General features: G+C 49.4%; 1 protein-coding gene across 2 annotated transcripts in view; it reads left to right on the top strand.

Annotated features, from left to right (window-relative positions):
- Positions 1–13,261, top strand: part of INTS13 (integrator complex subunit 13) — a 67,760-nt gene that overhangs the window by 328 nt on the left and 54,171 nt on the right. For both annotated transcript variants that reach the window (XM_063929108.1, XM_063929107.1), the window contains exons 2-3: positions 4,115–4,345; positions 10,428–10,502. In XM_063929108.1, coding sequence (XP_063785178.1) covers positions 4,121–4,345; positions 10,428–10,502 — 300 coding nt within the window. In that variant the 5' untranslated portion in view covers positions 4,115–4,120. The remainder of the gene's footprint in view (positions 1–4,114; positions 4,346–10,427; positions 10,503–13,261) is intronic.

The following is a 13,261-nucleotide window of genomic DNA, read 5'->3' as shown; positions in this document are numbered from 1 at the left end:
TGACAGAGAGGGCAGAGGGCCCTGCTCGCAGGCTTACACTCTATAGGGAAATAGCAGTCTGATACACGAGGGTAAGTGCTACCGGGCTGTATGACCTAGGGACGACCATCTGCGGCTATTGACCATTGATGGTGGAGATTTGGCTTTCCGCCAGTGATGTTGGACGTGGGCCTGGTGGCTGTCCTTTCTCCCTTACACACTGCTACGCAGAGCTAGTACGCTGTCGGCCTGCGGCTCCCTCTTACACATCAATGTGCCGGAGTGGCCTGCCTCGCTCTATAGCTGGCTCTACAAGCCCAGGTGTCAGTAGCCCATCCCTGCCCAGTCTATCTGCATAGGCGGGTAGGCGGCTTCTCCTGTGCTCAGGAGGCATCGGGATGAGTTCCTGGAGTCACTGCTGTTAAGGACGAATCCAGGTACACAGTACAGTGGTTCATGGTCCATCAATGATTTGTAAGAATACATCAATGGTTCACACGTGCGCAAAAGTAACTTGCGCCGCTCATTCTGTCTATGGGAGGTATCCAATTAGAAGCCGATAAAAGCGGCCTGATATTGCGATTTCTGACCAGCGGTCATTATCGCGTTATCCAAGTACAGGCCGTTTCTGTTGGGTAAAAACAGACCGGCAATAACACATGGGATCCGGTAAAGCTCCCGATCTGAACTGTGTTATTACGGCTCTGGTGGCCACTTATCACGAATTATGCTGAGGCACCCGAAGCATAGTACCCGATAAGTGGCTGTATCAGGGCTAATTAGATAGCCCTGGCGAACCTATGAGCGGAGGTAAATTACCGCTGCTAATAGGATACCCCCCAATGATGATTTTGAAGGTCAAGTGTGTGATACTGAAATGTGATAAGCTGCCTGATAGATGAGTTGAACGCGTGGGGACTAGAGGAAAGTCTTGTGCAAGAGAGGGCATTCCACAGAGTGGGTGCAGCCTGAAATAAGCCCTACACCAGCTTATGGGGTATATGCAATTCACGGCGAATCGCGGCAAATTATCGCCGTTTTTAAATTCGACTCAATTCGACAGGTGAATTCCGGAAGGTGGCTTCCGGAATTCACCATATTCAATGAAAAACGGATTCGCCAGAGTCGCGGGCGAAAATCGGCCGATTTGGCGGATTTTGCCGCGATTTTAAAAAACGGGAAAAAACGGGAAAAACCCGGAAAAAAAAATGGCGTGGGGTCCCCCCTCCAAAGCATAACCAGCCTCGGGCTCATCGAGCTGGTCCTGGTTCTAAAAATCCGGGGAAAAATTGGCCAGGGATCCCCCGTATTTTTAAAACCAGCACCGGGCTCTGCGCCTGGTGCTGGTGCCAAAAATACGGGGGACAAAAAGAGTAGGGGTCCCCCGTATTTTTAACACCAGCATCGGGCTCCACTAGCTGGACAGATAATGCCACAGCCGGGGGTCACTTTTATGCCGTGCCCTGCGGCCGTGGCATTAAATATCCAACTAGTCACCCCTGGCCGGGGTACCCTGGGGGAGTGGGGACCCCTTCAATCAAGGGGTCCCCCCCCCCAGCCACCCAAGGGCCAGGGGTGAAGCCCGAGGCTGTCCCCCCCCATCCAATGGGCTGCGGATGGGGGGGCTGATAGCCTTTTGTGATAATAAAAAGATATTGTTTTTTCCAGTAGTACTACAAGTCCCAGCAAGCCTCCCCCGCAAGCTGGTACTTGGAGAACCACAAGTACCAGCATGCGGGAGAAAAACGGGCCCGCTGGTACCTGTAGTACTACTGGGGAAAAAATACCCCAAAAAAAACAGGACACACACACCGTGACAGTAAAACTTTATTACACACTACCGACACACACATACTTACCTATGTTGACACGCCGACTGCCACGGTCTCCGACGATCCGAGGGTACCTGTGAAAAAATGATACTCACCTTCCAGCGTCCAGAGATAAATCCACGTCCAGAGAGATAAATCCACGTACTTGTAAAAAAAAAAGAACACGCAAATACCCGCTCCATACCGGACTAGAAAGGGGTCCAATGCTTTCACATCAGACCCCTTTCTCCCGAATGCCGGGACATCACGTGACTCCTGTCACTTAAGTCCCTTCAGCCAATCAGGAAGCGCTACTTCCGTGGCGCTCACCTGATTGGCTGTGCGCTGTCTGTACTGTGACAGCACATCGCAAAGCCGCTCCATTACTTTCAATGGTGGGAACTTTGCGGGTAGCGGTGGGGTCACCCGCCGGTCAGCCGCTGACCGGCGGGTGACCTTACCGCTAGCCGCTAAGTTCCCACCATTGAAAGTAATGGAGCGGCTTTGCGATGTGCTGTCACAGTACAGACAGCGCACAGCCAATCAGGTGAGCGCAACGAAGTTGCGCTTCCTGATTGGCTTAGAGACCTTTCTGTGACAGCTGTCACTGACAGGTCTCATTCGTGGAAAGGTGTCCCATGTGTCAGCATGGGACCCCTTTCAGTCCGGCATGGAGCGGGTGTTCGGTTTGTTTTTTTGCCAAGTACGTGGATTTATCTCTGGACCATGGCTGGGGTGAGTATATTGATCTTTTCTTTTCAGGTATCTGTGGATTCTACATGGAGAAGAGGACCGATGTCGGCGTGTGAACATAGGTAAGTATGTGTGTGTCGACGTATGAAATAAAGTTTTACTGTCGACGGTGTGTGTGTCCTGTTTTTATTTGGGTATTTTTTCCCCAGTAGTACTACAGGTACCAGCGGGCCCGTTTTTCTCCCGCATGCTGGTACTTGTGGTTCTCCAAGTACCAGCTTGCGGGGGAGGCTTGCTGGGACTTGTAGTACTACTGGAAAAACCAATATCTTTTTATTATCACAAAAGGCTATCAGCCCCCCCATCCGCAGCCCATTGGATGGGGGGGGGACAGCCTCGGGCTTCACCCCTGGCCCTTGGGTGGCTGGGGGGGGGGACCCCTTGATTGAAGGGGTCCCCACTCCCCCAGGGTACCCCGGCCAGGGGTGACTAGTTGGATATTTAATGCCACGGCCGCAGGGCACGGCATAAAAGTGACCCCCGGCTGTGGCATTATCTGTCCAGCTAGTGGAGCCCGATGCTGGTGTTAAAAATACGGGGGACCCCTACTCTTTTTGTCCCCCGTATTTTTGGCACCAGCACCAGGCGCAGAGCCCGGTGCTGGTTTTAAAAATACGGGGGATCCCCTGTCAATTTTTTCCCCGCATTTTTAGAACCAGGACCAGCTCGAAGAGCCCGAGGCTGGTTATGCTTTGGAGGGGGGACCCCACGACATTTTTTTTTATGATTTCACCGTTCCAGCATAAAAAAAAATAAAAATAATAATAATATTTTAAAAAATATATAAATAATATTTGTGCCTCCAAAAAAAAAAAAAAAAGTACCTAATCCCTTCTAATATAAATAGATCTGCTATTCCCCCCCAAAAAAACACAAAAAAAAACATGTTTAAATTTTTTTTTATTTGTTTTCACCCTCCAAAGTGTGGCGGATTGAAAATGACGAATTTGCTGTCTAAAAGCACTGCTGTCGAATTTCCAAACTTGAATTGAATATGCTTTGGTCGAATTGCAGCACTTGTATCATTGCAGAAAAGTCGAATTTGCAAAAATTCGAATTTCAAAAAGTCGAATTTTGAAAGTCCGTTTTTTGGTCGGAAAGCACTGAATTGCATAGGCGATTTTTTTTTTTGGTCGAAAATGACCCGAAATTCGACAATTTCGGGAATTCGACCGCAATTGCATATACCCCAATATCTCTTTACTTATCTCAAAATATTTCCCAGCTTGACCCCTCCGATCTGTGCAAGATCTTTGTCTTACATCCACACTCATTATCTACTCCTACTCACTGTTACAGGACATTTCTCGGGCTGCATCCACTCTCTGTGGCATGCCACCCCTCGCACAAGAAGACTTTCCGCTAGTCTCCAAACCATCAAGTGTTCTTTGAGAACTCACCTCTTATCACATTACAGAACCAACCACTGCACCCAGAGCCTGATTTAAATCCAGCTTTAGCTTCCCACTATCTGTTTGTTTTAGTCATTATTCTCCTGTTGTATCAGTGACGTTTGTGTTATCATGATCCTGTTTCAGTTGTGAGACCTGTTTTTCTGTCATTGACTTCAGTGCAAGATGAAGACGTTTTCCGAGTCTCACAAGACGGTCTTTGTGGTGGATCACTGCCCCTACATGGCAGAGTCCTGCAGGCAAAATGTGGATTTTGACATGTTAACCAAAAACAGGACTCAAGGAATCATTCCCCTGGCCCCAATCTCCAAATCGCTATGGACCTGTGCCGTGGAAGCATCCATGGAATATTGTAGAATAATGTATGATATATTTCCTTTCAAGAAGCTGGTAAGGATCTTTAGTACTGGTTTTGTGGGAGTGTATTTCTTTTTTTTTTCTCTGACGTCCTAGTGGATGCTGGGGACTCCGTAAGGACCATGGGGAATAGACGGCTCCGCAGGAGACTGGGCACATCTAAAGAAAGATTTAGGACTATCTGGTGTGCACTGGCTCCTCCCCCTTTGACCCTCCTCCAAGCCTCAGTTAGATTTCTGTGCCCGGCCGAGCTGGATGCACACTAGGGGCTCTCCTGAGCTCCTAGAAAGAAAGTATAGTTTAGGTTTTTTATTTTACAGTGAGACCTGCTGGCAACAGGCTCACTGCAGCGAGGGACTAAGGGGAGAAGAAGCGAACCTACCTAAGTGGTGGTAGCTTGGGCTTCTTAGGCTACTGGACACCATTAGCTCTAGAGGGATCGCACACAGGACCCGACCTCGTCGTCCGTTCCCGGAGCCGCGCCGCCGTCCCCCTTACAGAGCCAGAAGCAAGAAGGTCCGGAAAATCGGCGGCTGAAGACTTCTGTCTTCTCCAAGGTAGCGCACAGCACTGCAGCTGTGCGCCATTGCTCCTCATGCACACCACTCACTTCGGTCACTGATGGGTGCAGGGCGCTGGGGGGGGGCGCCCTGAGCAGCAATATTAACACCTTGGCTGGCAAAACTGACACCATATATAGCCCCAGAGGCTATATAGGTGTAAATTACCCCTGCCAGAATAACACAAAAAGCGTGAGAAAGCCCGCCGAAAAAGGGGCGGAGCCATCTCCCTCAGCACACTGGCGCCATTTTCCCTCACAGCTCCGCTGGAAGGATCGCTCCCTGGCTCTCCCCTGCAGTCCTGCACTACAGAAAGGGTAAAAAAGAGAAGGGGGGCACTAAATTTAGGCGCAGTATATATATAATACAAGCAGCTATAGGGGAAAACACTCTGTATAGTGATATCCCTCTGTTATATAGCGCTCTGGTGTGTGCTGGCATACTCTCCCTCTGTCTCCCCAAAGGGCTTTGTGGGGTCCTGTCCTCTGTCAGAGCATTCCCTGTGTGTGTGCTGTGTGTCGGTACCGCTGTGTCAACATGTATGATGAGGAAAATGATGTGGAGGCAGAGCAAATGCCTGTAAATGTGTTGTCACCCCCTGAGGGGTCGACACCTGTGTGGATGGACTTATGGAAGGAATTACGTGACAGTGTCAGCTCCTTACATAAAAGGTTTGACGACATAGGACAGCCGGCTACTCAGCTTGTGACTGTTCCAGCGTCTCAAATGTCATCAGGGGCTTTAAAACGCCCGCTATCTCAGATGGCAGACACAGATGTCGACACGGATACCGACTCCAGTGTCGACGACGATGAGACTAGTGTACCCTCCAATAGGTCCACCCGTTACATGATTGAGGCAATGAAAAATGTATTACACATTTCTGATAATACCCCAGGTACCACAAAAAAGGGTATTATGTTCGGTGAGAAAAAACTACCAGTAGTTTTTCCTGCATCTGAGGAATTAAATGAGGTGTGTGAGGAAGCCTGGACTTCCCCCGATAAGAAATTGATAATTTCTAAACGGTTATTGGCAGCGTACCCTTTCCCGCCAGAGGATAGGTCACGTTGGGAAACATCCCCTAGGGTAGATAAAGCGCTTACACGTTTATCAAAACAGGTGGCACTACCGTCTCAGGATACGGCCGCCCTAAAGGATCCTGCTGATAGAAAGCAGGAGGCTACCCTAAAAGCTATATATACACACACGGGCATTATATTGCGACCAGCGATTGCATCAGCATGGATGTGCAGTGCTGCTGCTGCGTGGTCAGATTCCCTGTCGGATAATATTGATACCCTGGATAGGGACAATATTTTGCTGACAGTAGAGCATATAAAAGACGCTGTCTTATACATGCGCGATGCACAGAGGGATATTTGCCGGCTGGCATCAAAAATAAGCGCAATGTCCATTGTCGCCAGAAGGGGGTTATGGACTCGGCAGTGGTCAGGTGATGCCGATTCAAAAAGGCACATGAAAGTTTTGCCTTATAAGGGGGTGGAACTGTTTGGGGATGGTCTTTCAGACCTCGTTTCCACAGCTACGGCTGGGAAATCGACATTTTTGCCACAGGCTACCCCACAGCAAAAGAAAGCATCGTATTATCAAGTACAGTCCTTTCGGCCCCATAAACACAAGAGGGCTCGAGGCGCATCCTTTCTGCCGAGAGGCAAAGGTAGAGGGAAAAAGCTGCAGCATACAGCCAGTTCCCAAGATCAAAAGTCCTCCCCCGCGTCCGGTAAGTCCACAGCATGACGCTGGGGCTTCACAGGCGGACCCGGGTACGGTGGGGGCCCGTCTCAGAAATTTCAGCACACAGTGGGCTCTCTCACAGGTGGATCCCCGGATCCTTCAAGTAGTATCTCAGGGGTACAGGCTGGAATTCGAGACATCCCCCCCCCCCCCCCCCCCCCCACCTGCCGTTTTCTAAAATCTGCCTTACCAGCAACTCCCTCTGCCAGGGAGGCAGTGTTGGTGGCTATCCAAAAACTGTATTCACAGCAAGTGATTGTCAAGGTACCCCTCCTTCAGCAAGGAAAGGGTTACTATTCCACAATGTTGGTGGTACCGAAACCGGACGGTTCGGTGAGACCCATCTTAAATTTAAAATCCTTGAACACGTATATCAGAAAGTTCAAGTTCAAGATGGAATCGCTCAGGGCGGTTATTGCGAGCCTGGACGAGGGGGATTACATGGTCTCTCTGGACATCAAGGATGCCTACCTGCATGTCCCCATTTACCCTCCTCACCAGGAGTACCTCAGATTTGTGGTACAGGACTGTCACTATCAGTTCCAGACGCTGCCGTTTGGGTTATCCACGGCACCGAGGGTCTTTACCAAGGTAATGGCCGAAATGATGATACTCCTTCGCAAGAAGGGAGTTTTAATTATCCCGTACTTGGACGATCTCCTGATAAAGGCGAGGTCCAAGGAACAGTTGGTAGTGGGGGTAGCACTTTCTCGGGAAGTGCTACAACAGCACGGCTGGATTCTCAATATTCCAAAGTCACAGCTGGTCCCGACGACACGTCTTCTGTTCCTGGGAATGATTCTGGACACAGACCAGAAAAAAGTGTTTCTTCCAGTGGAAAAAGCCGAGGAGTTGTCATCTCTAGTCAGAGACCTCCTAAAACCGGGACAGGTGTCGGTACATCAATGCACACGAGTCCTGGGAAAAATGGTAGCTTCGTACGAAGCAATTCCATTCGGAAGGTTCCACGCAAGGACTTTCCAGTGGGACCTGTTGGACAAATGGTCCGGGTCCCATCTCCAGATGCAACAGCGGATAACCCTGTCGGCAAGGACCAGGGTGTCGCTGCTGTGGTGGCTGCAGAGGGCTCATCTACTAGAGGGCCGCAGATTCGGAATACAGGACTGGGTCCTGGTGACAACGGATGCCAGCCTTCGGGGCTGGGGTGCAGTCACACAGGGAAGAAATTTCCAAGGACTGTGGTCAAATCAGGAGATTTCGCTTCACATAAATATTCTGGAGCTAAGGGCCATTTACAATTCCCTAAGCCAAGCAAGGCCCCTGCTTCAGAACCAACCGGTACTGATCCAATCAGACAACATCACGGCGGTCGCCCATGTAAACAGACAGGGCGGCACAAGAAGCAGGAGGGCAATGGCAGAAGCCACAAGGATTCTCCGATGGGTGGAAAATCATGTGTTAGCACTGACAGCAGTGTTCATTCCGGGAGTGGACAACTGGGAAGCAGGCTTCCTCAGCAGGCACGACCTCCACCCGGGAGAATGGGGACTTCATCCAGAAGTCTTCCAAATGCTGGTAAACCGTTGGGAAAGACCACAGGTGGACATGATGGCGTCCCGCCTCAACAAAAAGCTAAAAAGATATTGCGCCAGGTCAAGGGACCCTCAGGCGATCGCTGTGGACGCTCTAGTAACACCGTGGGTGTACCAGTCGGTTTATGTGTTCCTCCTCTGCCTCTCATTCCCAAGGTACTGAGAATAATACGAAGGCGAGGAGTGAAAACTATACTCGTGGTTCCGGACTGGCCAAGAAGAGCTTGGTACCCGGCACTTCAAGAGATGCTTTCAGAGGACCCTTGGCCTCTGCCGCTCAGACAAGACCTGCTGCAGCAGGGGCCCTGTCTGTTCCAAGACTTACCGCGGCTACGTTTGACGGCATGGCGGTTGAACACCGGATCCTGAAGGAAAAGGGCATTCCGGAGGAAGTCATCCCTACCCTGATCAAAGCCAGGAAGGATGTCACCGCAAAACATTATCACCGCATTTGGCGGAAATATGTTGCTTGGTGTGAGGCCAGGAAGGCCCCAACGGAGGAATTTCAACTGGGTCGATTCCTGCATTTCCTGCAAGCAGGGGTGACGTTGGGCCTCAAATTGGGGTCCATTAAGGTCCAGATTTCGGCCCTGTCGATTTTCTTCCAGAAAGAACTGGCTTCACTGCCTGAAGTTCAGACTTTTGTCAAAGGAGTTCTGCATATTCAACCTCCTTTTGTGCCCCCAGTGGCACCTTGGGATCTCAATGTGGTTTTGGAGTTCCTGAATTCACATTGGTTTGAACCACTTAAGACTGTGGATTTGAAATATCTCACATGGAAAGTGGTCATGCTGTTGGCCCTGGCTTCGGCCAGGCGTGTGTCAGAATTGGCGGCTTTGTCCTATAAAAGCCCTTATCTGATTTTCCATATGGATAGGGCAGAGTTGAGGACTCGTCCTCAGTTTCTCCCGAAGGTGGTATCAGCGTTTCACTTGAACCAGCCTATTGTGGTGCCTGCGGCTACTAGGAACTTGCACGATTCCAAGTTACTGGACGTTGTCAGGGCCCTGAAAATTTATGTTTCCAGGACGGCTGGAGTCAGGAAAACTGACTCGCTGTTTATCCTGTATGCACCCAACAAACTGGGTGCTCCTGCTTCTAAGCAGACTATCGCGCGCTGGATTTGTAGCACTATTCAGCTGGTGCATTCTGCGGTGGGACTACCGCAGCCTAAATCTGTAAAAGCCCATTCCACAAGGAAGGTGGGCTCATCTTGGGCGGCTGAACGAGGGGTCTCGGCTTTACAACTTTGCCGAGCTGCTACTTGGTCAGGGGCAAACACGTTTGCAAAATTCTACAAATTTGATACCCTGGCTGAGGAGGACCTGGAGTTCTCTCATTCGGTGTTGCAGAGTCATCCGCACTCTCCCGCCCGTTTGGGAGCTTTGGTATAATCCCCATGGTCCTTACGGAGTCCCCAGCATCCACTAGGACGTCAGAGAAAATAAGAATTTACTCACCGGTAATTCTATTTTTCGTAGTCCGTAGTGGATGCTGGGCGCCCATCCCAAGTGCGGATTGTCTGCAATACTTGTAAATAGTTATTGTTACACAAATCGGGTTATTGCGAGCCATCTGTTCAGAGGCTCCGTGGTTATCATACTGTTAACCGGGGTTCCTATCACGAGTTATACGGTGTGATTGGTGTGGCTGGTATGAGTCTTACCCGGGATTCAAAATCCTTCCTTATTGTGTCAGCTCTTCCGGGCACAGTGTCCTATCTGAGGCTTGGAGGAGGGTCATAGGGGGAGGAGCCAGTGCACACCAGATAGTCCTAAATCTTTCTTTAGATGTGCCCAGTCTCCTGCGGAGCCGTCTATTCCCCATGGCCCTTACGGAGTCCCCAGCATCCACTACGGACTACGAGAAATAGAATTACCGGTGAGTAAATTCTTATTTTTTTTTATTTTTTTGTAATTAAAACTCTCCTCTCATTGCTTAGTCCATCCCAGCATGCATTCATTAGACAAACACTTATGCTGGCCTATAATGCTACAGGGAATTTGCAGTGTAGCAACGGTTGCCGGGTGGTATGCTGGGACCTGCAGTTCTACAACCGCTTCCTGTTTTGTCTGTGTAGCATAACACCTAACTCTGGCTGTGGTCATATTAATAGTCTGCTAACAAAACGTATTAAATTGTTACATTATTTATTTCTATTATACTGCAGTCTTTCTTTGGATTTATGTAATAGAATTTTACTTCCTTAAGAAACTAAAATTATTTTGTTTGGTCATACCGTAGGTGAATTTCATCGTTAGTGACTCCTGTTCCCGAATATTGAATTCATGGACTCACGAAGACCAGAATTTGGCAGAGGTAAAGGCGCTGATTATAGATGATCCACAAACAGCGGAGATAGAGGAAGATCAGTCCTGCTGCTGCATTTTGGACGGGTCGATGCTAGTAGAGCTGGATGAGAGTAATACCAGATAGGAGGAGCTTCCAGTAGTCCGGGCGGGAGACGATGAGAGAATAGATAGTTTTGATTGCGTCTTGGGGGGAAAAAAAGGAAAGGACGACCTAATAGCAGGATTTGTCAGGTGGTGACGGCCAGGCTGGGAGTGAGGCTAGATATGCATAGTACAGCTAGAGGGCAGAGCCAAGGGTGACAGCCAGGTAGTAGGCATGGGAGGCTCAGGATATTGAGGTGGGCGTTCTCTCATTGAAAGTAGAAAGGCAGATTGTACAAACACTTCATTTCCCATGATGTTCTCCTCTTCCATAGATTGTCCTGGGTAGTATTGCAGTCTAAAAAAGACATCGGGAATCTTTATAATGTTTCAAACAAAAGTTTAAAGATTAAATATTGTGATTATTTCTCTAGCATCCATAAGGGATACTGGTTCACTTAATACGATGGGGTCCAAAGGAGCCGGTGCACTTTAAATTTCTTCAACTGGGTGTGCTGTCTCCTCCCCTCCCCTCCCATCTATGCCCCCTCCCACAGGTAGCTTAGAGAAAAGTGCCCTCAGGAGAGGATGCACACTCTGCAGCTCCAGAGGATTTTTTCTTCAGATTATTTTTGGTATACTGTTTGGGCAACAGTATACCTGCACTGGGTGGGGAGGGCGGTCTGCCGGCCTCTGTAAGGTGTCAGAGCCGCTTCCCCGCTGCAGGACCACCGTCCTGAGAGGTGGTTAGTTCAGCGGGGCACTGCGCCTTGGTGGTAACAATCGCAGCACGCCGCGAAAAGGACAAATAATCCGGTTCTACTGTGATATAAATATATTCAGCATGCAGATTTACTGAGTCTGACAGGCTGGGGTGTGCTGTCCTCCTCTCACTCTAGATCTCCATCTCGCACGTAGTAAGGGCAGGCTTGTTATTGTACTTGTCTGTGTGAGTGTTGTTTACGGTCATTATGGTCAAACACTCATTATGCAAGGTTTGTCACACCAGGTTCTCCCCTGCAACAACTGGTTCCCTATCGTGTGACCAATGCAGTCAGTCTTCCCAAGTTAGTGTGGAGACTGGGGGGGAGGGTCAGGAGACATCCTGGCTCGGTGCCATAAAAACTATGATGGCAGACATGTCCTCTCAGCTCAATGCTAATAAACAGACAACACAGCAACTGCAACAGGCTGTTGCAGACCTAGCTGATAAAAGACAGCAACCCCTCCCTAAACGTGGGCTGCCTGCTCTACTCTCAGAATCTGATGAGAAAATTCAGGAGGAGGGGGAGGAATTGGAACCTGATATAGAAGATTCCACTTCTGCACAGGGTTTTGAGCCCTTTGGAAGAGGCTGCTGCACCGCAGTAATTTTTCCTAGCACAGAAAAAGCTCAGTGTCGTCTTCCCTGATTCACCGGAACTAGATGAGGTTTTTAAACAAGCCTGGAAAAATCCTGATAAAAGATATTAGGTTATAAGGAGGTTTTACGCTCTTTTCCATTTGGAAAAATTTGTAAGAAACCCCAGCTGTAGATGTATCAGTCTCCCGCCTCGCTAAAAAGCCGCATCTGAGAAGGCTCCTGCCAGGATACCTGGGTAAAGGACCTCATTTCCCAGGGCTACAAGCTGGAGTTCGACAGCGCTCCTCCACAACAATTTTTCAAATCAGCTTACCAGTTTTGGAGGATATACGGGTTATGCTGCAACAGGCCATCCTAAAGTCGGTCCAGTCCCAGGTCATTGTTCCAGTACAACAAGGAAAGGGTTACTACACCAACCTGTTTGTGGTACCAAAACCGGACGGTTCGGTAAGGCCCATTCTGAATCTGAAATCCTTGAACCCTTGCCTGAAGGTTTTCAAGTTCAAGATGGAATCCTTGAGAGCAGTGATTGCAGGCCTGGAAGAATGGGAGTTCATGGTTTCTCTGGATATAATGGACGCTTATCTTCATATCCCAATTTGGCCGCTTCATCAGGCTTGCCTACGGTTTGCCCTGCTGAACAATCACTACCAGTTCCAGGCACTACCTTTCGGCCTGTCCACAGCTCGGAGGGTCTTCACAAAGGTGATGGTGGAGATGATGTTCCAGCTCAGAGTCCAGGGGGTCAATGTTGTCTCTTACCTGGATGATCTCTTGATAAAAGCGAGATCCAGGGAGCTTCTCCTGCTCAATATAGACCGCACTATTCAGCTGCTGTCACAACATGGGTGGATCCTCAATTTACAGAAGTCCCACCTGGAGCCTTCTCAGCGGCTCCTGTTCCTGGGAATGTTTCTGGATACTGTGGCTCAGAAAGTGTTCTTCCCGGAGGACAAAGCAAAGACACTCCAGGAGATGGTACGACTGGTCCTACGGCCTACTCTGGTATCCATTCATCTTTGCATAAAATTGTTGGGAAAGATGGTAGCCTCATACGAGGCCATTCAATATTGAAGGTTCCATGCCAGAACGTTTCAATTGGATCTCCTGAGCAAGTGGTCCGGATCACATCTTCAGATTCACTGGATAATATGTCTGTCCCCTCAGGCCAGAATATCCCTCCTGTGGTGGCTACAGTCCTCAAACCTGCTGGAAGGTCACCGTTTTGGGATTCAGGATTTGGGCGATCTACAATGCTCTGCTTCAGACCTCTCCTCTGCTCTGGGATCGGGCGATCCAAGTTCAGTCGGACAACGCCACCG

The sequence above is a fragment of the Pseudophryne corroboree genome, chromosome 6 (genome assembly GCF_028390025.1).
Source record: "Pseudophryne corroboree isolate aPseCor3 chromosome 6, aPseCor3.hap2, whole genome shotgun sequence".
Taxonomy (NCBI): Eukaryota; Metazoa; Chordata; class Amphibia; order Anura; family Myobatrachidae; genus Pseudophryne; species Pseudophryne corroboree.
This window is presented reverse-complemented; position numbering and strand designations above follow the sequence as displayed.